The 26,944-nt window shown below is 51.4% G+C and overlaps 1 protein-coding gene across 1 annotated transcript in view; it reads left to right on the plus strand.

Annotated features, from left to right (window-relative positions):
* Positions 1 to 5,364: 5,364 nt before the first annotated feature.
* The window catches only part of EPHB1 (EPH receptor B1), a 449,527-nt gene continuing 427,947 nt past the window's right edge, over positions 5,365 to 26,944 (plus strand). The window contains exon 1 of the mRNA XM_061167645.1: positions 5,365 to 5,422. Within this exon, the coding sequence (XP_061023628.1) occupies positions 5,365 to 5,422 (58 nt within the window). The remainder of the gene's footprint in view (positions 5,423 to 26,944) is intronic.

Here is a 26,944-nt window from a genome sequence, read left to right on the forward strand (position 1 = left end):
CATCCCTGCTCCTTGCCTTGCAGTATTTCCTACAGGTCCCTGGGCTCTCTTGACCCCATTTTCACTCCTGCCTGAGAAGGGAAGACCCATAGTCCTGTTTTATGCTAGGCAGGAGGAGTGGATTGGTCTTGGGCTCTCCTTCTCCTTGCTTGCTTGATGGCTGAATCCTCTTTTTAGACCTACTTCTAGAAGATAAGCCAGTGTTCAATTGCCAGCTGCCAACAGGCTTCATCTGCCAAACTGAAGTGACATCTTTGTCTAAATACCATGTTGATTGTCTAGTGTTCTGACCTGATAAGTCACAGGAAAAACTACACTCAGTAGGTTCACTGCTGCCACGATTATTACCATGTCTGCTGCAGCCTCTTGACTTCTCATCCCCTCTGGAATACATTGCGTCTCCATCAGCTCATCTGTTTGCATGGTTGTCTTGCTTGTTTTCAGACTCTCTTGGGTATAAGAAGACCTTAGGAAAGGGAGGAAGATGACTCAGGGAAACTGTTTTTCATCTGCTTTGGAGCTGAATCAGTAACGGTAACGGATATTTACTCCATTCTCGGGTTAGTAGAGATCCTGGGTGTCTGAGTCAGGTATTGACAGGGTAGGAATTACCACGTATCTTCCTACCTATTTCTTTAAAGCAAGTTCTCTTTATAGAAGAGAATTTGGCATATGTCATACATGTGCCTGATAGGTTTTTCTCCACCCAGCTACATCAGCCTTATAAGGATTGTCAGTTCCTTCTACATCCTGGCAATTAGGTTGTCTGTCAGTGTTCACTCACCTTGTTACTTGAGTCTTCATATTTGTCTGTATTTGCTGAGGCGTTTTCCTGAGAAATGAGGAGCAGCTTTGTTGAAGCTACTAGCCAGAGGCCATTTTGTACAGAAAGTCCCACAATGCATTTCAGTGTCTGTCTTCCCAAGAAGACCCTGAGAACCTTAACGGGGGGCTCGGGCCACAGACATCACCGGGTCCCTAGCACCTTGCCGGTCACCAACATGGAATTCCTGCTCAATAAACACTAAAAGTTTTGTTCTTTGCTTATAATCAATTGTTAAAATGTCTTAAAGAAGCACGCATGATCCGCCTGCTTCTCCAAAAAGAATTGATGATAATGTGTCTTGCAGCTTAAGAGTCTACTTAAAAGTAGCTTGGGTCATGGACTGTGTAACAAAACCTTTCATTTGTGCAGTTAAGTAATGCTTACAAAGAAAACGATGGGATAAAGGAGCAACTTAAGATCTCATGTACAAGACACCCATATGATCATTCTCAGACTGGTTACTATTTACCTATGCTCCCACAACTAAGTAGAATGAAGAAGCCAGGCTAAAACTACAACAAAAGAGATACAGGTTGGAGGTGAGCAAGAACTTTCTAGTAGAGTAGCTTCATAATGTATAGAAGGGAAGTTGGGCAGTTGCTTTCACTAGAAATGCTTTTCAATCTTTTAGACACAAAACTGTTTAGAGGTGGGGGTGTCCTAGTTAGCTGCCCCCAAACCTTCCAACCAGAAGGGCCTCTGAGTCTTAGCAAAAGGGTCAAGAGAGTGCTCAGCTGCTGGCTTAGAGGCAAACATCTGTCACTTTGAAGGAGTGATTTAGTGATATCAAATAGAGGGGTGATTAATCAAGAAAACAAGTGAGCATTTGACATCAGAAAAAAAAAAAAAAAAAAACCAGCCTAGGAGAGGCTTTGGGGGAAATGGGTACCCAGGCTTGGAATACCAACCAATGGTGCTTTCAGGGATATTTACAGAGCATAACGTGTTGCGAGAGAGATCAATCTGCTGAATGGCTAAACTAATATTTAACTTGCTCAGGAAAAGTCAATCCCCTGGGCTATTAGGGAAATTAGCAAAAGCCCTAAACTGAAGCTGTTTTTACCTGAGCCACCAGTGTGTTCTAAAAGTCATCAGTGTCATTCCCTCAGACCATTGTGAACTGATGTGCCCATCCCCACCTCAATCCAATTGCCTCCTTCTCTTCTTGTCATAGAACCCTTCCTTTAAACAAAACCCTGATATAGATGCCCAGTAAAACAAAAGTCTGTCTGAACAGAGGTGAGGTCTGAAGCCCCATCCTCTGACTGCATCTGTACTTCCCTACCTGCGTGTCCCCTGAGAGATCCTCGGAGCACAGCTTGAAACTCCTAGACAGTGGCCCCCAAGCCTCTCTGAGCAGTAGAACCCATCAGGGTGTGGACTGTAAAAAACACCTGTGGCCCTATCCCTACAGACTTAAAATCCTCAGGGTGAGCCATAGGGGCCAGAAGATATTAGGTTGGTGATCCTTGTGATCCTGGCACAGGTTCAGAGTGCCTGGCATAGTTCTTGGCATTCCTGTACTTGTGATGTCCCAGGCTCCTCCCAGAAGGGAGGTTTCCTGTTGGATAATGCCTTCATCCAGGTCTGGAAGAGCCACTCTGTACCCACACAAGGAGATGTAGCACAAGATTGTGAGTGAGAGAGACAGTTAGGGGACACTAAGGCTTCCTGAGAAAGGTGGGCTTTGGGAGGAAGTTGAAGGCAGGAAATTTCTTTCATTTCAGTTTGCACAAAAACATCTGGTGCAATGCCTGTATGCAGCAGGTGCTCAATAAACACCTGTTCTCACTACCCACCATCACCCTTTAGCTGGTACCTTGCTGACTCTCCAGTCCTTCCTGTTACCTGACATCTCTTTCCTCTTTATAGTCATCCTTTTCCACTACTCCATAAGCTCTCCTGTGTCTGCGTCCCTATAGCCTTGAGCAGGTCTGCCTGGCTAGTAGTCATTACCCAATACAATTCCCTGGAATAAGTGGGTGAGTGCATGCTAGCTAGGTGCAAGGGAAGGAAAGTCTGGGCTGTGTTCAGGGGATCAAGCTGTTTGAACAGCCCAGCCCACAGGGAGGCTGGTGGAGTCTGGGCCGAGACGGCAGGTTGCAGGGAGCTTGTGGAAGAGTCTGGATGCCAGCCCAAAGTGGTCAGTCTTTCTTTAGCAGACAATGAGGAGCCATTAGGTTTCTGTACTGAGAAGAGATAAGATCAAGCTTGGCTGGAGGAGGACTGGTTTGGCAGCAGCAGGATTGGGGAAGGGAGGGGTTGGAAGCTGGGTGGCCAAGGCATTGGGCTGGCACTAGGAAGCCTCATGGGCTTGGGACAAGTGAGCAAGCTGTGGCAGAGGGGACTCTGCCTGATATGTCTCTCCTAAGACTGATGTAACAAAGGACAGAAAAGAGTCTGAGACTCATCTGTCTGTTCATCCACAGGGGGAGGGCTGGAGGCAGAAGAGCAGGTGAAGCTGCTGAGGAACTCAGCAAGCAGAGGTTCCAAGGATGGAGCCTGGTCAGGGGACAACTGAAAAGGGAACAGTAAGAAGTGCTAAGACAGGGAGGAGGAAAGTGGGCACCATGGAAACCGAGGCAAGAGCTCCAGGAGAACTGGTCCCTAATGTCAGGAGTGCTGAGGCCCTAGGAGGACTATGGGTAATGGGAGCGCATTCTTCCTGGGATGATGGCTTCAGAGATGTTGGGATGTACTTGGTGCAGCGTGATGGGGCAGAGGGCAGCTGGCACGGTGTTGAGGAGGAGGAGGGAGTGAAGGCCGATGCCGAGGCAGCTGGGATGGAGGGCAGTGGAGAGGGAGGTAGCCTGAGTCAGGGAGGGGAAGCAAAACAATGTCAGAATGGAGACAGGAGTCTGGCTAGGACTGAGTGGGGGCAGTCCCAAGCAGAGGAGAGACTAAACATTTCAGGGTGGGAACTTGATTTGGCAACGTGGTAAGAGGAGAACAGGGAGCATGGAAGAGGCCATCACATTTGCCCACTGTCAAGTCATTGACAAATCTGGGAAAGGCTTGGTGGGAAAGAGGTGGCTGCTGGGGGTAGGGGTGACCTAACAGGTTTTCCCTGATCCTGAAGAAGGAGAGCATCATCAGGTTTGGGGAGGGGGTGGAACAGTGAGGACACTTCTCCAGCATAGCGTCACAGCCTCAAGGTAGGTCCTTGATCTTAAACCATCCGGTTTAAAGAAAGCAGAGCTGGGGAAGCTGGGCTAGGGAGAATCACTCCTGTCTCCAATGCCCTGCCCCCCTTTGCAGTCCTTCTAATTCTTCCCCCACAGTACGGGTGCCTTTCCCTGCCCACTACCTTGCAGAGCTCTCCACTGTCCCTATTGCATTATGCCCCTCTAGGGGGTTATGTGACCACCGCTCATTCCCACCTGACCTGTTTTCTGGGACTGGGGTCCTCAGCGGATGTTCACAGAACACATGTGGAAGGACGCGCTAAAGGAAGTCAGGGACTTCTTGCGGGGGAGGAGAGGGGCAGGGAGCTGGATAGGAAGCGTGTCCCTTGCTCTGCACACTGGGCTGATGCCCGCAGATTCTCTGAACCTCGTTCATTCAGTCAGCAGATGCACGCCGTGACCTTCGACGGGCCAGACACTGTTCTAGACGCTGGCCATTCCGCAGTGAGCAAAGCCCACACACGAATCCCAAGAATGAAGACCCCACTCCAGTAAGGAGAGACCCACAATAAACAGGATAAGCATGAAACCACATGTTAGGTGAAGTGCTATGACAGGAGCAATAAGCTGTGCCATCGGGGTTGCACAAAATAGGGTAGTCAGCGCAGTCTTGCTGAGAAGATGAAAGAAGGAAAATTTGATTATTTAAAACTCACCTAAACCTGGTGGGCTCTAAGGGGAAGGGCCTGAGTCGGTTTCTTCCCTTGGCCCCCTAGATCAGGGCGTGGAGAGCCAGGGCCGGCTGCTGCGGTTCTCCGAGAGCACCACCAGGGGGAGCCCCGACCCCTCCTAGCGCCTTCCGAGCCCTCCCGCACAGCCTTGCAAGCAAAAGTTTTTCTTAAACTAACAATGCCAGTGTAAGGAGGTGCTCGCGCCTGATTGGATGGGGGAATTTTGCAGGTTTGATTCCTTGATTGGACAGGAGGTGTTAGGGGTGGGGAGAGAGCTGATGGTGGGGGATCCCGCTCCCTCCCCCGTCAGTCTGGCCGGCTCCGTCCTCTCGTAGGCTCGGATGTAGCTCGCAATGTGACACCAGGACGCACACGCACTCGCGCGCTCTACCCGGCTCGCACTCCCTCGCCCTCTCTCTCTTACACACAGGCACGCACACGCCCACCTCTCCCATAAACACACACACACACATGCACACCCACAACCACGCGCGCCCGCACCGCCCCACGCGCGCACACTCCCGCCCACGCCCACGCCGCGCTCCGGGAAGTCCGGTCCCGGCCCGAGCGCGAAAGGATACGGAGAAGCCACCGGCGGGGAGCGCAGCGGCGCCCCGGGACGCGGCGCCCTCCCCGCGCGGCCGCCTCGGCTCGGGCTCGGCCTGGGGGCCGCCGGCCGGCGATGGCCCTGGATTTCCTGCTGCTGCTCCTCCTGGCATCCGCAGTGGCCGCAATGGAAGGTAACGTAGCCTCCGCGGAGCAAGTTGGCGGCTGTATTCCCGGGGCTTCTCTGGCTGCTGCGCGTCGCCCTCATCCCGAGACCCGAGGGCCAGGTTGTGGGAGAGCGTCGGCCACGACTGAGCGCGGGGCTGGGGCGGCACCCACCCGCGCGCCCCCGGCTGGCTCTCGGCGCCCGCAGCTGGTTCGCGGAGCCCCGTGGCTCCCGCGCTCCGGCGCTCCCTAGCAGCCCTGGTCTCCCGCAGCCTCGGAGAGCACAGAGCCCGCTGCATTGCGGTGCAGGCTCCTTAGCTCCGGCGCAACTGGGCGTTGGGGAAGAAGGGGTGCCTCTGGCCGTCCCGCCGCTGGAGTGCGGGCGTTTGTCCGCTCCCTTCCTATCCCTGGCACCGACGCCCTTAGGCGGCCGCGGGCCACCTCTCCTTTTCCCCTGCTCCGGGTCCGCAGGCTCCGGGACTCGGCTCGGCAGGCTGGCTCTGCGCGCGGGGACCGGAGAAGCTCTGCCTCGGTACCCTGCAAGTGGCTGCCTAATGAGAGGGGCTGAGTTAGATGGCCCGACTCTCGGGGGACAGCTTAGTGGTCCGGGAACCTGCGGGGTGCATTCTTCCCGAGTCAGTCGGGGACAAGTGGACACCTTTGTCGCCTCTTTCACCTGGAAACGAGGGTGGGGTGGGGTGGGGTGGGGTGGGAGATTGGTCCTGCCGAAACTCGCCCGGTCTACCCTTTGGCTGGGGAAGGTAGCCTATGCGCAGCATTGCTCTCAACCGCTACTTCAGCCTTGACTGTGCCTCCGCCGCCGCCGCGGCGGGGAAAGCGCGCTCGGCGGGCACCGCGCCTGGCGCAGCAGGGAGCTCCGTGCTCGGCGGCGCCCGCGAATCCCTGTGGGAAATCCCTGCCCCACTCCCGCCTCCCGCCACCCGCCCTCTTCTCCCACCCCATCCCTCGCAGCTGAGCGGCGGTCGCACCCCGCTTCGGAAACACAGCCCGGCCGGGAGCGGAGTTTAGTGCCGGGATGAAAGCAACTCTGGGGGAAATGCGCACCTCAGCCCCGCTCGCAGTCCCCGTGTCCGGCGCGGGTGAAACTCCTTCGAAGGACTTCGCGCGCTGCCCCCAGCGCCGGCGCTGCCTTCCGAGCTGGGAGCTCGCTCCGCTGGGCTGCCCGGGTCCTTGTCCTACTGCTACTGGTTGTCCAGAGGAACCCTCTATCCGCCCCACAGCCTCGTGGTTCAGCGCCCCGACCCCTCCGGAAAACGCTGCCCTTCTCCAAGCCAAACTGGGGCCTTTTGGCCCCGGGGCGGGGCTAGGATTCCCCGGCCTGGTGGTGAAGACCACCATATCCCGCGTTCGTTCTGGTGGCGGCGCGGGGGTGCGGCGATTAACGCCTCGAAAGCTCGCTCTTGCTTTTCTGAAGGTGGTGGTTTTGTCTGCCCTGCGCCTGCCGCTGCCCTTTCCGGCTGCTGGGTCTTTGTGCTTGTGGGTTGCTTTTGGGGTCGTGCAGGGACTGGAGCGTTGTGGGGTGCGATAGACGCCCCGCGCAAGGGCTGCTCTGGTTTGGCTTCTTGAGGGACAAGCGCGGGAGCGGTTGAATTAGGGCCGGGTGGGCGAGGCACACTTCCAAAGCGGTCAGGACGACCTGGGAGAACGGGCATTTGCAATGGTCGAGGGCACACTGGACTTTCTAGCGCTGGGGCGGCGCATCCTGCCCGCCTCTCTTGCCGTCCGCTGAAGGGTCAGCGGCTCGGTCTCGGAGAGCTGATAGGTGCCCACTTTAGGAACCTGGTCTCAGGGTTGGGTTTCCACGTTGAAGGAGGGCACTTGCAATTTTGCATTCGAGCGAAATTGGGGAGCAAATGTATGGGAAGTCCCCAGGCGTCTGGCGGCGCGCTGGTGCCGCCCTAGACTCTCTCTTGACCTGTCTGCTGGACTGCAGCTGCCCCAAGGAGGGTGTTGTGGTGCCGGTCCCAGCTCCCTGTACCCGTCCGGTCACCCGTGGGTTCTGGAGCAACCCAGAGTCGGGCCTGTGGCCTTTCTCTGTGCGCAGCCCAGGAACTTTACCTTTAGCCTAGCCAGAAGAGCTTGGCTTTCTGGACTGAAAGTCTCTCCAGTAAGGGTTAAAAGAAACACCACATTCAGCAGAATATTAAAGCAGCCCCGGCCTCCTGCTCGGCGCAGAGAGATAGTACACACCATTCACTCCTGCCTCTCCCGGGTGAGCACAGGCAAGCTCATTTTCTCCTCTGCACACGCGGAGGTGCCTTCCCGCCTGCCTGGCTGGGCTGGGGCCAGCGTCATTCGTTTGTGATGAGTGAGGAATAATTATCAGAAAAGTGGATCAATGAGCTGCCTAGGCAGATCGCAGATCCCTCTCAAACTGCCGTGGCCAGGGGGCGTCCCTCCTGGCGGGTTTGGCCACTTCTGTGTCTGCCTGTCGTCTTTCCTGGGTCTCTGGTGGAATTTCAGTGGGGCCTTGTCGCCCAGGGCAAGCGGCTCCAAGATCAGGCAGGTCCTCAGCACAGGCCAGGGCCGGACCAAAGCGTTAGCAGAAACCATGGGCCAGGTGGGGACACTTAGCCAGAAGCAGGCAGTGTCCTCTGAGAGCCTCTGCCTTGATGGAAGGAAGAGGGAGCTGGCTACCCTGCAGAGAGGGGTAGGCCCACGCTGAGGGACACCGCCCCTGCTTTCCGCCCTCTCCTCCCACTTCCATCTAGCCCCTGGCTCTGCTCGGGGGAGAGATGGCCTGCGGGGCAAAGGCTTTCAGAGAGGAGCAGGCAGGCTTGGGGGTGGGGGCAGGGATGCTGACATACCCTGGACCGAGAACCAGGCCTCTTTTCTCTGTCTCCAGAAAAACAGCTGCCTCTTGAAGCTCATGTCTTTTCACATGGGATCTGAGCGCTTGTCGATGGGCTGCTAGTGTCTGCAGGCTGCATTCTCTGAGCTGCCCTTTGGCCCATGCCCCTCATGGTGGAGTCTGGAGACCTGCGCTTCTGTGGTGTCGGGCTGGAAGCAGACACTTCTCCCTCGGAGTAGAGTATTCCTGAGGTGGTGGTGGCCCTGCTGGGAGGCAGTGCTCTGGAATGACTGACAGCCTGTAGCATCCTCCTAGCCTCAGCACCAGTGTCCATGAATGACCATAACAAATGCAGGTGGCCTCTGCTTGCCACGCTGCCTGGCCAGAGCACTCCCAGGAGAACTGCTCTTTGATGTGGCCCAGAGGGAAATCCTGGACTTGCCACCCTTGAGTGTGCGCATGTTTGATTTGGTGGTAGATTTCTCAGGACTTAGCAAATAGTGTCTTCTCCCAAGGAATCGCTAATGGATGAACACACATACTGCACCTGGAAATGCAAGGGCCCTAAGTTCACCATCCACAGTTAAGTCTATCACAGGTTGGTGGCAAGAACCCTCAACCTCAGTCTGGATGCCGACAACAGGCCACCAGGTCAGGCAGCAATTGACTGTTTCTGCGTTTTCGATTAGTGTTTCTTTGTTATGTGTGCCTCCGGTTTGGGTATCCTGAGCCTGCAAGCGGTAGCAGGCACCGAAGTTTTAAAAAAAATATATCTGGAGAGAAAAGCAAATTTGAGAGAATTCTATCCGTTAGCTGACTTTATTTTCTGTGTGTTGTAAAATGGTTGCCATTACTCAGTGATTGTGGAGGGCCCCCCGAAGCCATTGAGAGGAATGCTGGTGAGATAGGGTAACGCAGCCCTGGGCTATTTCTCTAGAAGACTCTTGGCAGTGTAGACAGCTGCAGGGGTCGGGCCCAGCCCTGGCCAGTTCCGAACCTTCTGGCTTGGCAGCGCGGAGCTGCCAGTGGCTGGTGATGCTCACCCTTTCCAGCCTAGGAAGTCAGACAGGTAACACACACATTATGAGGTTATCCCTGAACTAGTTTAAAAATAAAGATGCTGTTAAAGTCAAAGATACATTCACATTATTAAACTAAAACAGTCATCTTAGTTAATCCTCAAGAGTTCTTAGAAACCCTGTGGTTTTGAATGTAGGGTTTCCAGCGTGGGCAAAGGGCGGAGGCAGTTTTGGAAGCCACAGAGGGGAATGTCATTTCAGGCAGGGTTTTTGGCTTTAGGCAGCTTCGTGCCACCTGGGCAATTTGCTGTAGACTCTTGGGCTCTTTCTGCCAAAGTTCAGCAGGTCTGGATGGATTCTGAAAGACTGTATTCTGGCCTCCAAAAAGATCCTGCTGAAGATCCTTCTTTCTGGAAACTCTGCCCAGGGGAATCACCCTAACATAGCTGCAGTCACAAATCCTGGGCAGGTCTTGCTCCACTTCGCCCTTGCTGAACAGCCTGGGCATCTTCATTTTTATGGATTATAAAGGCCCCCAGCGATGCAGATGCAGACAGCCTGGCACTGGTATATTTGAAAACTGCTGATAATAGCTCACATTTAGTGCTTGGTGTTATTCTAGGTACTTTATATAAATTAATTTGCCTATTTTTTAGACAACCCTGGTGGATTGGTATTATTATCAACCTTCCTCTCCCATTTTTCAGATGAGAAGATTGAGGTACAGGGTGGTTCAATAATTTGATAAGGTCACAAAACTGGTAAGAGGCTTGTGTTTGAACCCAGGCAGTCAGTGTTCTTAACCACTCCACCTCACTTCACCACTTTTGTGAACTTTGCAAGAAGAAAGGTTCAGATCTGCCTGAATTCATGGATGGGAAAAATTCTAATCTGATTCAGCCACTGGTCATTGGGTACTCTGTTGATTACTAGGGACTCCATGTTTCCATGGTCACAGGAGAAGAGATGAGTGAAATGTTCAGACAGTCTCGACACTTCAGCTGAAGCGGGTTTCCTGCCCCACTTTTCCCACGATCCACCTACCCCGCCCTGCACACGTGTAGATGCAGAGCTGGGGACCTGCACCATGGCATGGCTTCTGGTATGGAATTTAGTAGCAGGACTGGAAGCATCTCTGTTCCTCCTCTTGCCCTGGCCAGCTTTCCCAAGGAAGAAATGATTGCAGACAAGGGCCCCAAAGGAGATGGTCCTGGGCTCCCTAGGCATCTTGGGGGCAGTGGAGGGAGCACACTGGACCCTTAGCTGTCTCATCCCCTCCCCCAGTCTTCTAGAACACATCCCTACACCTGGATTCTAGGAGTCTGCATTCCTTGGAAGAACTCCCTTTATGTCTCCCTCTTCTGCATTAGCCACTAAAGCAACCTGAATATTTCTGTTAGATTTCCATGTCTCCAAAGGTGGTGCAGAAACAGAGCATTGGATGCCTGCCCTTCTGAGGAAATGACTATAATAATAAAGTAACACCCTGGGAGAGATTCCATATTTCAAAGTACAATTTTGCTGAGAAATTTCTCAGTCCCTTCTGTAGATTCCATTTAAATTGCAGCGATAAATCAGGGCCCCCAGGTGTGTGTTTGTGCTCAGAGGGGGGCGTTGAGTGACCAGGTCAAGGCCACCTGCTCCATCAAACGCCTGACATCTGAGTTACCTCACTAACTTTTGTTGATGACTCTTCTGGGGGTCCGAGAGATGGGAACATGTTGTGCTGGGAGGCCTGGAGGATGGTGGACTCGGTTCTTCTTTGCTAACGGAAACCTGCTTTCCATCTGACCTAAGACACAAGAAGCAACTGGATGTCTAGTTCACTCTCTCCTTCTCTGTGTCCCAGTTTTTTCATTGTTGAAAGACTAGAGGAAGGGCCATCATGATGGAGAGGATAGCAAGGGCTTAGGGTGGGGGCAAACCCCAGGGGAGAAGCAGTGATAGAATTAGGAGGTTTGGGATAGCAGTAGTAAGTAATGTGAAGTCTGGGGCATGGTGACGCCCTGACTAGTTGTGGGTGGGGTGTGGATCCTCATAGACCGGTGGGGGTTCTGCAACAGCAGCTCAGAGATGAGTGAGGTGAGCCTGGCTGACATCAGGAAGGGCTTTAGCCTGGTGCCTCCATGAGGAGACTTTGCTCCTGGGACTTCCTGTTGGCCTGGTCCAGCACGGGGACCGCAGTCTCCACTGGTCCCACGGAGCATCATCTGCCAGGTGCCTCTCAGTGAAATTTGGCTTTACATTTGCCACTAGCTTTGTGAAAGAGAAGGCATCATTTCCACAGTCTGGGAAGAGTGTCTTACTCACTCACTGTCTGGGTCCCCAGGCATCTTGGAGTGTTACTCAGCCTCAGAGCTGAAAATCTGGGGCCCTTCGCTATATCGTAACGACCCCCATAATGGAGCTTTGAGGATGCTCAGCTACTAGAGACATTGAAGAGGTGGTGAAAAAGGCCCTCTCATTCCCTCCCCAGCAGAGGTGTTCCCTCCAGGGCAGGGAAACTCCATCACCCACAGACAACACGATTAGCAGCTGCTGAAGGTTCCCAGAGCTCTCGGTAGCAGAGCTGGGCCAACGTGGAAACATATAGGAAATTTCCTGAGATTTACCAGGGCTCATTTCTGCCCGCAGGTTGCACCTGAGGCCCTAGTCTCTCCTCTCGCTCCACCTGCTTCCTAGCAGCAAAGTGACAAAATGACTGATTTGAATTTAACCTCCTTGCCATGCTTCTCTATCCCCCCCACCCCATAGGGGTGATAATGAGCAGAGAAATGGGCAGAGGCAGGTGGCCAGGAGGGGAGGGGTAAGTGAGGGAGCAGGGGGCCCCAGGCCTAGCCTAGCACTAGTGTCTGAGGTCCCTGAGACTGATCCAGGGGCCGCTGCAGCACGTGGGAGCCCACAGGGCTTGTTCCCAGGGTCCTGGCATATTGGGAGTGGGGCTGGAGGCAGATTTCAGGGATGTGAAGAGACTTTCTAGAAATCCTACAGCCTGAAAGCACTAGAGCCAGGACTGGACTAAGCTTTTGTTTTTCCATTTATCCTGTGCTGATTGATCCCATACTCTTAATATCCAAGCGTCTGTTGACCCGTGTTACAGGTGAGGAAGCTGAGGCTTCCTCAAGTTACAGACACAAGAACTAAGATTCAAACTGAAGTTTTAACGAATTGAAGTTGGACAGCTCTTCAGGCCACTGCCTCCTAGTTCAGTGCCTTTTCCATTGAACGTTGCTTACTCATGAATGGAAGCAGGGAGCACTTATTAAGCACCAGCTGTTTACTCACGGTCTTGCCAGGTGCTGTCCAAAGTACCAGAGACTATCCTGGTCCCTGTGGCCAGGCTTCCCTCTTGCTCTCTGGACCTGCTGACCTGTGCTCCAGCTAGAGGAAAACCGTTTCCCTTCTCCGTTTGCATTTTCCTTTGTACATGGCCTTTTCCATGTTCTCCCACCAGTCAGACCCCTGCTGTGGTCATTAGTGGTTTTCTCTTTGCCGCGTATCCGTCTGGCTCACGTCTTTGATGTGCTGCTTAGATGGTGGCTGCTTGGCATCTGTGCCGGGCTGTGGGGGTGGGGGTGTGTGGGGGGACTGGGTTGCTGTGGGCCTCCTGGAGCTCCCACCACAGGCCTGCCTTCTAGACGGAGGGCCAGCTTCCCCGGGTTCTCCTTTGGGAGCCGCCCCAGTTTCTGCCCTGTGCACCCCACCCTGCTTGGGGCCGTGTTACTGCCGGACCTCTGGCCGCTCCTGCCCATCTGGACAGGTGCAGACTCACATCAGGGGAGGACTCAGGGGTTTAGCATCAGGTTTGAGCGTAGATGGATGTGTAGGAGGAGGGGGGAGAGAAACCCCTGAGCGTCCTAGTCTCATTGGACAGTGCTCAGTCCCCCTGGGACCGCGCCTGTGGACAGGGCTGAGCAGAAGGACTGGGAATAATAGCAGGCAGCTTCATCGACAGGGGTGACAGAGAGAATGCCTTATCTGCGAGAGGCAGCTGGGCCCTGTGGTTAATTGTTCTGTTGTTTTCCTCTCGCTATTTTTCCAGCACATCAAGGTGGGACCTTTGCCCTTGGCTTTCTCATTGATGCTGAGGCCTGAGCCGGGTGGTGATCTTGGAAGAGTGAGAACGAAGGGAGGAACCTCTCCGGGAGGGGCTGGAGGGGAGCCCATCCAGGGTTGCTCTCAGCTCTTCGGCAGTGCATCCAAGTGGTCTGGATGAACTGGGGGTGAGGGGGCAGGCTGTGAGCCTCAGGGCAAGGAAGAGGGTGTTAGTATCAGAACATTCACGTGAGTTGTGGGCAGGCACCCAGTGGCCCACGTTGGGCGCTGTCAGACCATACTTTGGGTGTCAGACCACATACCATGCTGTTTGGGTTTATCCTGGCTGGGACATGCGTGAGTCTCTTCCAGCACCTTCATGATGTGAGACCTTTTACAATCTGGGTCCTCCTTTCCCCACCTTTTCCCGCTAGCATCATGTCCTGCTGCTCCATCTTCCCTGCTGCATGCCAGCACAGGTGCACACCCACTGCACAGGCACACACACGCTGGGATCCCCCATTTCTTTCCCCCCAATATGTGCAGAGGCCTGATTGAGCCTTCTGCTGCTGTGCACCTCCAAGTCTGTACCTGCTTGGTGTTTCTGTGTTGTGTTTGCCACTGATCTTTTCTTGGATAACTTTAATTTATTCTTTTGAATTTGCCACAATTCGCCTCCTCTGGGAAGCCTTCATCCCAGCCCTGGGCTGGATGAGGTAGCCGGCTGGTTCCAACACCTATCTCTGCTTCCCTCAGTGGGAGCCCGGTCCACACTGGTCCGTAACTATGTGTTGATTTGTCTGGGTACCCCATAGCTTTGTGAGCCCCTGCAGGGTGGGGCTCCGGCTTAACTGTCATGGTATGCCCACCATATGGCGCATAGGTAGCAGCAGTAAATATGTGTCCTATTAATGAATACAAAGAAATGAAAATCAGCAGAACACACACACACACACACACACACACAAACCCTGAAATCATGTCCTTTGTGGGAGTTTAAAATGTCTGCAAATTTTTCTACTCTTTTCATCACAATGTGAAACCTAATTCTTCTCCTTTTTAAATATGGGTTGGCCTTCTGACTCTAATGAATAGACTATGGCAGAAGTGATCTTGCATGACTTTGGAGGTGAGTTCACAGAAGATACTGCAGCTTTTCTTTGGCTCTCTTTTACATGAGGGATGCTTGCTCTTGTGATTCAGCCACCATATTGTGAGGAAGCCCAAGCAACTTGGAGAGATCACTTGTAGATGTTCTAGCCACAGCCCTAGCTCATATTCCAGCCCACTACCAGCATAACATGTCAGATATCTGAGCAGGGGAGTGTTCAGATGGTTGCAGCCCCCATCTTTCCAGTCATTCCTGCTGACTCTGAGTGGGAAGAGACAGGCTTTCCTCATTGAACCCTGTCCAAATTATAGATTTGTGAACAAAATAGATCTTGTCATGTTTAAAATGACTGGGTTTTGGATTGGTCTGTTATGTTGCCATTGATAGCCAAAATATCCTAGGAGAAGTAGTGAAGGAAAAATGGTGTAGAGAAGACTAGAGGGAACTTGAGGGAGGTTAGGGATGGGGAGAAGAAATATCTCAGTCATTCAACTTCTAGCAAATATTTGTCAGCTTCCTACTATGTGCCAGGCAGTATGCACAAAACAGGGAGTAATGAAGGGGAACACAGCCCTTGGGGGCATCCTAGTGGTGGGACAGATGGTCGTTAAGAAGAAAAATAATGTAGAACATAATTTCAGGAAAGTACTATGAAGGGAATAAACAGGGTGATGTGATGGATGCAGGCTTGGGCAACTGAGAATGAGAGGAGAGGGGAGGGGAGGGAAGGCCTCTCTTTGTGAATACATGATGGGTGGTCTTGCCAAGCAGGCTAGACTTTACTCTGCATGGGAGATGGGTTTTGGCTTGATTATGCAATTCTTTCCAGCTAGGCTGAACCAAACTGGAATAGGCTGCCTTGAGGGATGATACAGCCCGATCCCAGAGTGTCCAAGGAGGGCTGAGCTGCTCCCAGAGGTGAGAGCCCAAATTCTACAAGAGGCAAATGGGGACTGGGAGCTGCAGGACAGAACTGACAGCTTGGCTTGGGAGCCGCCAGCTTCATAAATGCTGATACAGAGCACATTTACTGAGCATCTACATGAGAAATGTATTTGAAGAGGAAAACATGAAGTTCAAGAAGACACTGCCTTTCTTTCCAGGAGCTCCCTGATTAACACATTGGTGGGGGAGACAAAGCTGTGCAGACTACAGGCTGTCGCAGGAGGTGTGATGGAGTCTGCTAGCTAGCTGTGGTGTAACAGTTACACATCAGCTGCTAGGAGAAACCAAAGGAGAGGATCGTACTTCCAGTGGGAAGGATCTGAGGCAGGATTGTGTGCGTAAGAGAGAGAGAGAGACACACGTCCTCCTTGGGGGACAGGTAGACGTTTGTCAGACAGAGATGGGAGTGGGTTGGGATGAGAAACCAAAACTGATCATCATTCCTGTCTCCTTTCTCATGCTGGTGGACCCTAGGGCTCTCGTGAAGGGCCTTGCCTGTTTTGTTAGCCATATCTTCGGTTGTAGAGACGGATGTACAGCTTAAACTGGAGGAGAGCAAAGGTTAAGGAGCGATTACTGGCCTTTGTTTTCTTGGATATTTTGGGACTCGGGTTGTGACTGTATCTGGGGCACCAATGCTGTCTTAGGCTCAGTCTCCCTTTATTCATTCCTTAGCTTTGTGTTTGTGTCAGCCAAGTTCTGGGCAGAACACAGCTGGTATTCTCAAAGGGTTAGTTGAGGAGAGTGCAGTGAAGAGACTCTTTTCCAGAGGTGTGAACAGGGCTAAGGGAATTAAATGGGCTTCCCCTGGCATCTCAGCTGGTGAAGAAGTCACCTGCCATGCAGGAGACCCCGACTCGATTCCTGGGTCTGGAAGATCCCCTGGAGAAGGGATAGACTACCCACTCCAGTACTTTGCTTCCCTGGTGGCTCAGATAGTAAAGAATCCGCCTGCAATGCAGGAGACCTGGGTTCGATCCCTGGGTTGGGAAGATTCCCTGGACGAGGGCATGGCAACCCACTCCAGTATTCTTGGAATCCCTTTGGACAGAGGAGCCTGGTGGGCTGCGGCCCATGGGGCCAACAAAGAATCAGACATAACTAAGCAACCAAGCCCAGCCCAGCAAGGGGACCAAACAGGACCGGGTGTACCCAGGATCTGGCGGTAGTGGGAAGTGATAGCTCCCCACGGCCAGAAACGGCAATGGGGGGTGCCCTCAGGACCTGGTCAGGGCTGTACTGGGAGAGGGCCCTGGGGCAGGAGCTGTAGTCCGAGACACAGGAGGGCATGGGGGCGGAGAGGGGCGATGGAGTCCTGGAACTCTTTCTCCTCCACTTTCTCATCGCCTGCCAGTCCCTCCTGTTGGGTGAACCCATCAAGAAGGCAGAGGACAAGGTGGCCTGATCCATGGAAGTCAGTCTCCTGGGTCTCAGAAGAGTGCGAAACAAGCTGGAGAATGGGCCTGGAGGGGCTATGGAGAATAATCAGCTCAGCCATTTACCTTCATTCTCCAACAGCTCTCCCACCAGATACTCACGTGGCTACTGGCAGCTCACACTCATGTCCTCTGGAAATTTTGGCAGAGTGATGAATTCTTACTCCCAGTGGCTCTAGCAGAGGCCCTGGAAGTTTTGCCTCCTTGGTTCCCTTGGGTCCTAAGCCTCTCCATGAACCAGGCTCTGTCACCAGCATGTTGAAATGCACTCATTGGCCAGCTGTGGTGCGCATGACTACCCATCCCCAGAGCTGGGGGGAGAGGGGTAGCCCAGACCCACCTGAGCCACCAGGCCAGAGATGGGGAGGGCTGGCTCCGCCCAGAAATGTCAGGGTGCTGTTACTGGAAGTAGTGGGAATGGGTGTTGGACAGGGCAGCCGTCTTCCATAGCCATTCAACCTTCTTGCATCATTGGAACATAAGAGAGCTGGTGTGCAGGAAAGGAAAAAACATAGACTTCGGGGGCAGAAGGAGGTGGCTGTAGCTGTGATGGTTCTGGGTGAAGTTGTGGGAGAAGCTGGGGAAACTGTTGGTGAGAGAAAAGTGAGAACCCAGGAAGGGCAACCTGGAGATGGCTGGGCCAACAGTTTCTTTCTGGCTGAGGATGTTTTCTATATCCCTGAGCATTAAGATCAAACTCAAAGTGATGAACAGGCAGACAGCAGGGGTATTTGACTGAAGGCAAACTGAGTTTAAGACTAGAGCATCTCAGTTAGACTCTGGAAAAAAAAAAAAAAAAAAAGACTAGAGCATCTCAATTAGACTCTGAAAAAGGAGGGCTCCTTTTGGGGACAAGATGAAAAAAATGATGAGTGAGGAGCCATGCTTCTCACTGTATCTCTGGGTTCCAACATAGATGCCACAACATCTTAACCTAACCATTGCATTTAAATTGAATGCTCAGTGCAGAGCAAGAAGGAAAGAAATGTGAACTCATAGGTACCTGGTAAGATGGCTCATTTCCCCTTACTTTCCCCCACTCCCAATCACGGCTTAGTTTCACCAGAAATTTCCATTTTGTGTCAGTAGCACATTTAGTCAGTTTTCTGTGTACTTTTTGTCTAGGTTTTGAGACTTCTATGGCAGGTCTTCAGTGTCCTTTGTAGACTTCCTTCGTCACACCTTAGATGTCTCTTTCTCTTTTGGGAGCGAGGCATCTGAAATCTCCTTAGAGTTCACCAGAGGAAGACTCCATTTGCCCTTCCAGGTTCCCTGCTCTTCGCTCTAACTTTCCTCTACTCCCAGCCAAGCAGAACAAGAACAGTTTGGTTTTTTTCTTTTTAAACACAGTAGCACAGTACTGCCGCTCCGCACGAAAACCCGTGGTTTTCTTTTTCCAATCAGAAGAAAGTAATTTTCCTTTCACTCACCTGACTAACTTGTTCAAAGCATCCCCTCCCCACCCTTTTCTGATATCTTGCTGCTAAGTATTTGCCAGCTCATTTGCATCTGAATGGTTCCTTAGCAACTATCATACCCTCTGGATTAGGTACAAAGCTGCTCTCTGACACAGACTGCCAGGGCTCCATCGCCCTCGTCTATGGTACCTGAGTTCCCAAACGGAGCCCTGCCCGGACGCAAGACACAGTCACTGACAACGTTACATGGGTTCTGAATTACAATGCAGTTCTCCCTATCTGACACGCAGACCTCTAAGAAGACCCTGGTTCTTGAAAGGCTCCCAATAGTCTATACGTTCCTGAAAACTGCCCTCTGATGTAGGTCTTCGGGAAGAGAGTCACAGATCTCAACGTTGGATGAGTGTCCTGTCTTCAGACAGGCAGTGGGTTTGTTGCATTTTGTAGACCTGGCTGCTGAGGCTCAGAGAGGTGAAATGACAGGATGGGACAGGAATCTGGACATGCCGAGGTGGGACGGGAGCTCGGGCATTGCTGTCACAGACTGTAAGAGTGACTCCCATTTGCCAACTATTGTGAGCTTTAGGAATAAACTGAAAGAAAGACTAAAAAAAGAAATATAAAAAACCAAAACATAGATATATGACTCTTCTGAAATCCTAGGAGCTTTTTATTTCTCACCTAACCAGAAAGAATAATTGCCCAAATGAATATGCCACATGTATACATCACCTCGTTTCTCTGATCTTGGTGGTCGGCATTCTTTCCATTCTTGGGCTTGTAGCTGTGGGTCGCGCTGGATGAGTGAGGGGAAGCCCCGTGTGCATGTGTGTTGGTGTGTCTGTGCGTGCATGCGCTTGTGTGTGTATTTATGCATATAATGTGGATAGACTGGCCCGGGGACTGGTTAGCAAATCAGAATATTCCGCGCCAGCCAGTGGTGCTACTATTTAGCAGCACCAGGCCTCCACCACCAGGGCTCACTGGCACGGAACAGCTGGCAAATGGAAGATGCTATTCAGAAAAGGACAATGAGAACAAAGCTCGTTCTACAGCAGGGCTGACCTTTGCGACTCCCACTTCACGTTGTTATTAAATATCCAGAAAAGACTGAAGGAACAATTATAGTATTGTCATAACGTCTAAGTGCACAAGCCAGCCTTGTACAGGGAGTCTGGGGCTCAGCTGAGCCTGACGAAGCAAGACTCAGAGACTGCGCTTAATTTCAGCTCACCTGGGGGTGGTCTTCATCATTTCATGCCACAGAAAGCGCCCCAAGTGCTGCATGCAGTTCTGCCATTAGGGGCTCCAGAAGCAAATCTGTCCGGAGGAAAGGGCTGGGAATCCTTGGATTTGTGCTTGGCTCCCTGTAGAGTTTTGTGTGCGGTCATGGTTGAGGCCATCCTAATGGGCTAGGCTGGTGCTGGCGGCCAGGGTTCTAGGGAGAGTTTGCTGAGTTGTGTTGGTTTAAAGCCTTTCAGAGGATGGAGAATGAGTGACTGGCTTTGCCATGATGGGACGTATCCTCCAGCTCAGGACACTGCCTCACTGTGCCAAGGATGGGCACCCATTGCGCAGGGAAAACCATAATATGGGAGTTTCATGCAAGCACTGGGGCTGCCTCTGGGGTGTCACGGCAGTCTCTGTTCTGCATCTGAACCAGTGTTTCTCAGCCTTATTCTCATTGTCCTCCCACCCCTCACTCCCCAGGAGCCTTTGTTGATAATTTTTCCTGACCACCCAGTACCATACCCTGTGGGATATTCATACCTGGAGAGACTGTCCATCTCTTTACACATTGAGGCCCTTGGAGGGGCCACCAATGATTGTCATATCTAAGATTTTTCATTCTGCACCTTCCCCCAAGAATCACTTGGCACCCTTGTTCGGAAAGCATGACCTAAACAAAATAACCCTGGCAGGAAATTAGCCAGCCTTCTGCTGAGTTAAAGCACATCTTTTGTTTTTCCACGTAAGTTTTAGCAGGAGTGGCACTGGCCAGTCAAAGTGGTGTCCACCTTAGCTGGCCTATGAGATCCTCCGCTGTCTGGTGTTACCTTGAGTTGTCAGGTCCTGGGGTGTTCTGAGGGGCCCAGTGAAGGCCTGGGAACAGAAGGGTAACTGGAAACCTCACGCAGTGGTGATTTGCCAGTAAGTGTGGAAGGCTTTCAGTATTTTAACAAGCATGGCTGTGCCAGCCCATGCTTAGTGAATGTCAGTCCTGAGTTCTCCAGATTTGAAAATGGTTTCTTGAGTTTGGGTCCATTTTTTAGATAAATAAGCTTTCTTGAGATATGATTTCCACACAGTAACATTCACCAAGTTTGAGTGTATGATGCCATGAGACTTGACTAATGAATGTGGGCACATTGCCCCCATACAGACATGATATAGAGCATTTTCATCACCTTGCTGTGCCCTTGCTGCCATCCCCTGCCTCTGTCCCCCTCTCGGTGGCCTTTGGAAGCACTGATCTGATTTCTGCCTTTACAGTTCTGCCTTTTCTAGACATTCATACAAATGGAGTCACAGAATATGTTGTCTTTTTTTCTGTCTGGCTTCTTTCAGTGCTTGCATTTCAGTTTCATCCCTGTGGTCACACATCTGCGGTTCCTTCCTTTTTATTGCTGAGTAGTGTTCCACTGAATGAATATATATTTATGTGCTGTGCCTAGTCACTCAGTCGTGTCCGATTCTTTGTGACCCTATGGACATATACATATGTGTGTGTGTATGTGTGTATATATAGACTTGGTTTATGTGTATACCTGGTGTATGCATTTAATGGTTGATCTCTATTTTCTTCTAGTTTCTAGTTTTTGGCTTTTATGAATAAAGCTACTGGTCTAAGAGGTCCTCTGGACCATGGATTGTGTGTCTTTCTGAAGACACAAAATGAAAAATAGGTTTTTGTTTCTCTTGTGTAGATACTTGAGCATGGAATTGCTGGATGATATGATAAGTGTGAATTTATCTTTGTAAGATACTGCCAGTGTGTTTTTCAAACATTCTGCATTCCATCAGCTATGTATGAGAATTCCTCACCAGCAGTTGTTATTGTCAATCTTTTTAATTTTAACCATTGTGGGGAGTGTATGGCAGCATCCCATGGTTTTCATTTGCATTATTTATTAATGTTGTGCTTGTCATATGCTTCTTGGCCATTCATACATACTCTTGGGTGAAATGATGTTCAGACCTTTAGTCTGTTTTTTGTGTGTGTGTGTGTGTGTGTGTGATTGGGTTTTCTGTTTTGGGTCCCTTTCCATGTGTATGGTGGATTGGAGGTTCCAGGGGAGCTTCTCCCCCACTCTCACCTGTCCACTGAGGTTGCTGTGGTATGCAGATAAGGTTGGTACCTGCTGGGTCTTATTCCTGGAGGTGGGGCAGGGGGCCACGACCTTCTCGACAAGGATGGCTGTCAGTTATCAGGGAAGAAGTGCATTCCTAGATCAGAGCCAGAACCTTGGAGAGTGTTCCTGCCGTGAGAATGTGTGAGCCTCTGCAGGAAACCACAGTCCAGGTGATCCAGGATTGTGTCACCCTGGGCTTATTTCCCGTGTGTCGTCTGTAAGTGCCAAGCCTGTCTCTGCCATACTCCTGGGTTTGAAGGGAGAGTCCGTGCCCTGCCCCTGCCCAGCACTGTAGAAGGACCTGGGCTTCTGTGGTGGTGGCGGCAGAAATCAGGCAGAGACCTCCAAATATCCTGCTTCTCCAGGGTGGTCTTATTACAGGCATCTTTTGGAGTTTCCTTCCTAAGGAGAAAGGTGTGATTCTTCATCACAGGCTATCCTCTGAAGGCTGGCGTGGTGCTGCTCAGGATACCTGGTCTCAGGCTGGGCCCAGCAACAGGGCACCCAGGCGGTCCATCACCTCTCTCCTGGTCCGGCTCTTGAAAGGCTTCCCAGATCCACTGGTTTGTGCTGCATTCAAGCCATAGGTCATGACTTTGCCTCATTTCTGAACTGTAGATGACAGATGCAGGATTCCTCAGGCTTCTCAACACCAGAGATGATGTAGGTGCTTCAGCCACGTTTGCTGTTATTTGCATGATGATGATCAGTGATCACAGTAATCACGGGGGCGGTGACACATGACAAGGATGTGGAGGCCTGCCGCGGTGTCATCAAGAATTGATAGGCACCGCTGGGCCTCGTGTCACATCGCACAAGCACCTCTTGTGCCCATGAGCAAGGATGCAACTGACACTGAATCACTTCTGACTCTGGGCAGGGTGAGGGTCTCTGAGGGTCCCCCGGAATCCAGCCCAGGACCTGGCACAGGGGAGGCACTTGGTAAATGATGGATGGATGAATGGTTGGTGGACTGTGTCCCTATCACACTGCTCAGGGTCACTCAGGGAGAGGCTGATGCTGGTGCCACCGGGACATAAAACCAGACTCATCAAGCACAAAGCAACAGCAGCATAGGAACCCAGATCTAATTGTGAAGACAAGACTGACATGCCTGGGGCTGGATGGAGAGACCAAAGATGGTTCAGACAAGGAGCCACCATTGACAGGACCTGTATTACAGGAAGCTTAGGGGTAAACTGTACCTTAACATGTGGAGATAGAGAGTGGTGTGGTGCATGTCATGGGAGAAGTAGCAGAGGTGGAGGCATAGCACAGGGAAAGGAAAGGCAAGTGCATGGACCAGCAGTACAGCCAAGGGAGTGCTCAGCGGCTCAGCCACGTGACTGGTGCTGTTCGAGGTCAGAGGATGGAGAGATGGAGTGGCCAGGGTAACCATGATTGCTTCCTGAAGGAGGGAGACCCCTTGAAGGAAATAGAGGGTTTGTGCTTGTAGAAGAAGCAGAGATTTATATATAGGACTCCCTTCTAGCCAGGCTTGTCCTTCCCTGGGCCAAAATCTTCTGGGCTGCAGAACCTCAGAGAAGCCCATTTCCATGACTTGTGCCCCTCTGTCTTGGCTTTCCTGGTTCCAGAAAGCCCAAGAGATGTTCCTGTGAGGAAGGGCTTCCCATCTATGCTATATCCTGAATCCCAGGGCCTAGCTGCCACTGCCAACATGGCTTTATCTTGGGGAATCCAGGGTGCTTTTTGCAATGATCTGGAGTGGTTCTCACAGCTGTCTTCTCTGACCTCATACTCAGCATGTGGTATGTGAGCCAGAGAATGAGCCTTACCTGGGAGCTTATTGGAAGTGCAGAATCTCAGGCCCTGCCCTGAAAGGACTGAATTCAGATCTGCCTCAACTCGAGCCCTAGGCTTTAAGACTCTTACATCAGGGAAGTAGCCTCTTCAAACAATTTAACAAATACTTTTTTTGAGCATTTTTTAAAAAAGGAATTTCTCCAGATTGCTGAAGACCAAAGAGACATGACAAGTAAATATAACACATGATCCTTTACTACACCCTGGCAAAGAAATTGTTGTAAATCATGGTATTTGGACAATTGACAATGAACTCCTCAAATTAAGGGAAAGGGTCTCATTAGATAAAAATATCATCACAATGTTAAAATTTCCAAATTTAGCAACTGTATTGTGGTCAGGCGGGCTTCCCCGGTGGCTTAGCGGTAAAGAACCTACCTGTGATGCAGGAGCTGCAAGAGTCATGGGTTCAATCCCTGGAGCGGGACAATCCCCTGGAGGAGGGCATGGCAACCCACACCAGTATTCTTATTCTTGCCTGGTGAATCCCATGGATAGAGGAGCCTGGCGGGCTACGGTCCATAGGACTGCAAAGGGTTGGACACAACTGAGTGACTTAGCATACATGTGCACATTGTGGCCAAGTAAGAGAATATCCTTTTTCTCTTCAATATGCACCTTGTTCTCACATGGCTTGGGAATAAAACAAGCAAACGAGTGTGTGTATGTCCTATAATAAATGTATACGTAATGCAAAAGCATATATGGAATAGATTATATTTTCATACTCTAAAATACATGTGTAGAGAGAATAAAAAACAAATGTGGCAAAACATTAAAAATTGGTATCTCAGGCTCAGGCCACATGGGGTTTGTGAGTTCATGGTACTTTCTTGGGTAATTGCTATTATTTGAAAATAAAAAGTTTTTATAGAGTGTGTCTTGTTTAAAAGTTTGATGGATGTTGCAAGTTACCCTCCAAAAAGGCTGAACCAATTTATATTCTCACAACACCACGAGAGGGTTGCTGCAGCTGTCTGATGTAGCTATTTTTAATTCAGCTATTTTCATGCCAGGGACTTTTTTGATGGGGTCATATATCAGTTTTGACCTGTGGACATTTTATTTTTTCCCAATTTATTATGAATATTTCTGAAAGTAAAGAAAAATCATAGTGCAGTGAACATCTGTAGCTGACCACCCAGTTTCAACAATTGTTGAGTATTTTACCATGTTTATTTATCAGCACATGTTTTTTGAGGGGTAGGGGAGGTTGGGAGTTGAGACTCAGCACAATTCACTAACAGGTAAGTCCTGGAGCCACCGTACCTTCTGCAGCTGGTCCTTGATCTCTTGTCTCTCAGGTTTTCCCCCAAATTGCTTCCTTAACAGATGGAATTATTTTGTTTTGTTTTCTGGAGCACTTTAGGAGAATGCTGTAGTCAGGCAAGCCTGAATTGGAATTCCATCTCTGACCCGGGGCTGCTTACCTCCATGTGCTCATCTGGTAAGTGGGGATGGTACCACTTACCTCTTCAGATTGTGGTGAAAGATAAATGAGGTGACCTGCTTAGCTGTTAGTCTTGTCACTTCTTTGGAGTATCTCTTTTTGTCTAGTGCAGACCTCCAGGCCACCTCCTCCAGGAAGCTGATCCCTAAGTCTTTACCCTGCCGACTAAGACCTTGTCTGGACCTTACGTTGCGGGTGTGTGGTCCTGTCCTGTCGGCTCCCATTGTCTCTGGAAAGTTGCTACACGGGTGTGTGTGCTGGGGTGAGGTTAGGTAGCTGACGTCATGACCAAATGGAATCACAGCCACAGGGCCTCTGGTGTTACTAACCCCAGTGAGGGCATCAGGGTGAAGAGGCTGCAGCCCCAGCGGAGTAAGGCTGTGGCTCACTGTTGCCTTGCCCATCCTGTCTCCAGGATTTCTTCTTGCTAGACCAGGATTCATGTTTGTCGGGGAAGGGAAGCACAGTACTGGGGCTAGAGAACTGAGGCACGCAAAATTCAAGGGCGCACCAAAAACTCAGGAACCAAGATAAATATTTTAATGCAATTAAAAAAAAATCAAATCTTCAAACTCTAGCCTGTGGGCTGGCTGCCTATTTCTGTAAATAAAAAAGTTTTAAAATGAAGTTTGAGGGCCTCAGTCTGCCTCGCCCTCTCTCTGTGTGGCCCCTGGGGATGCTGGAGAGCGTGCTCCTGCACTTGCTGTCCTCAGGGTGGAATGTCCATCCAGCCACCCTGGAGTTTGCACAGTGCTCTCATCCCTTAAAGGCCGGATGCCCTGATGCTCTCCTCCTGGACTTATGGCCAGTGTGGCTCTTGGCTCATCTGGAAGAATGCTGGAGCTGGAGGTGTGTGGTGGGCTCTAGTGGTATTGGGTGGCACTCGTTTCCCTGTCGGTGGAGGGTCCACACAGGGCCCCTCCTTGGCCTCACACTGAAGGTGTGATTCCATAGCAGAGGTGTGGTACTGGAGGCAGAGGACTGGCTGTCGTGACCTTGGACAGTCACCTTAGCCCATCTAATGGGGTTTATGGGGCCCACCCTCCTGCCCTCTGAGGTCTCCAGTAAGAAGCTATTGAGTAGGAATTGGAGCCGCTGCACATGAGATGCTCTTGCCAGAACTGGCCCGCACTCTGGAGATGCAAGCCACCTCTACCATAACAGTGGGTGCAATTGATTCTGGGGGCCAAGTGGTCATCCCTATAGTGGGGACCACGTCTAAGACCCCACCACCTAGCACAGGATGGGAGGACAGGGTGACAGGCGGGGGCTTGCTTCACATCTAGCCTGGTTCACAAATACCTCACAAGGTCCCACAGCTGAGCTCCCACCCATCTACTCCTCAAACAGGTGTCCCTCAAGTGTCCCTCTCTGCCCCAGTCCTGGCTCACCTGAGCTTCTGGAGCTGTCTGTGCCCCTGGCTGTGCCAAAGGCCACATGGGGAGGAAGGATGTGGAAAGGAAAGGCATATCCAGGCACAGGATGTACCCCCAGGTGACCATCTCACATTTCTGGATGATTCCAAGACAATTGTGGTAGATTTTACTTTTCTTTGAACGTCACTCCATAAGTGTGAAACTTGTGTTCAACTCTGGAGTCATGAGATCAGAAGTCCCTGGTGCCCTAAGAGACTGACAGGCAGTAGCAGAAGGTGTGGGGGATGCCTTGGCTTCTGATGTGTGACCTGACCATGGTGGGTCCTTGCGACTGGGGACAGTGATATGGTCCCCCAGGAGTCTTCCACCCGTCTGGCTTCTCCTCTCACACGACTGTGTTTTAGGGAAAATTCAGACACCAAAGGATGCTTAGGGGCCAGCATTGGCACAGAGGGGGTTGTCTGAGCAGGACAGAAATGGGTCTGTATGTGGGGTTCCAAACAGGAGAGGTGGCAGAGGTGAGCTCCTAACTGAACAAGGTACATGCAGGATGGGGAGGCAGAAACACACTTCTGTCTTACCATTTCCATGGTTAATTGGGGTTTTCCCTTGGGTGTGTGTCCCTCTCTTTCCTGGACATTGAGGGCTGGGGCTGGGTCCTCCTGTCTGTGCCTCAGTGCTCTCCACAGGGGGCCAGTAGACAGGATTCCTGCCCAGAGGGAGGTGCAGTGGTGTGTGCTGGGTGGTCTCAAAGACTGGGTCCCTGTCTTCA

Source organism: Dama dama, chromosome 19 (genome assembly GCF_033118175.1).
Source record: "Dama dama isolate Ldn47 chromosome 19, ASM3311817v1, whole genome shotgun sequence".
NCBI classification, from domain to species: Eukaryota; Metazoa; Chordata; class Mammalia; order Artiodactyla; family Cervidae; genus Dama; species Dama dama.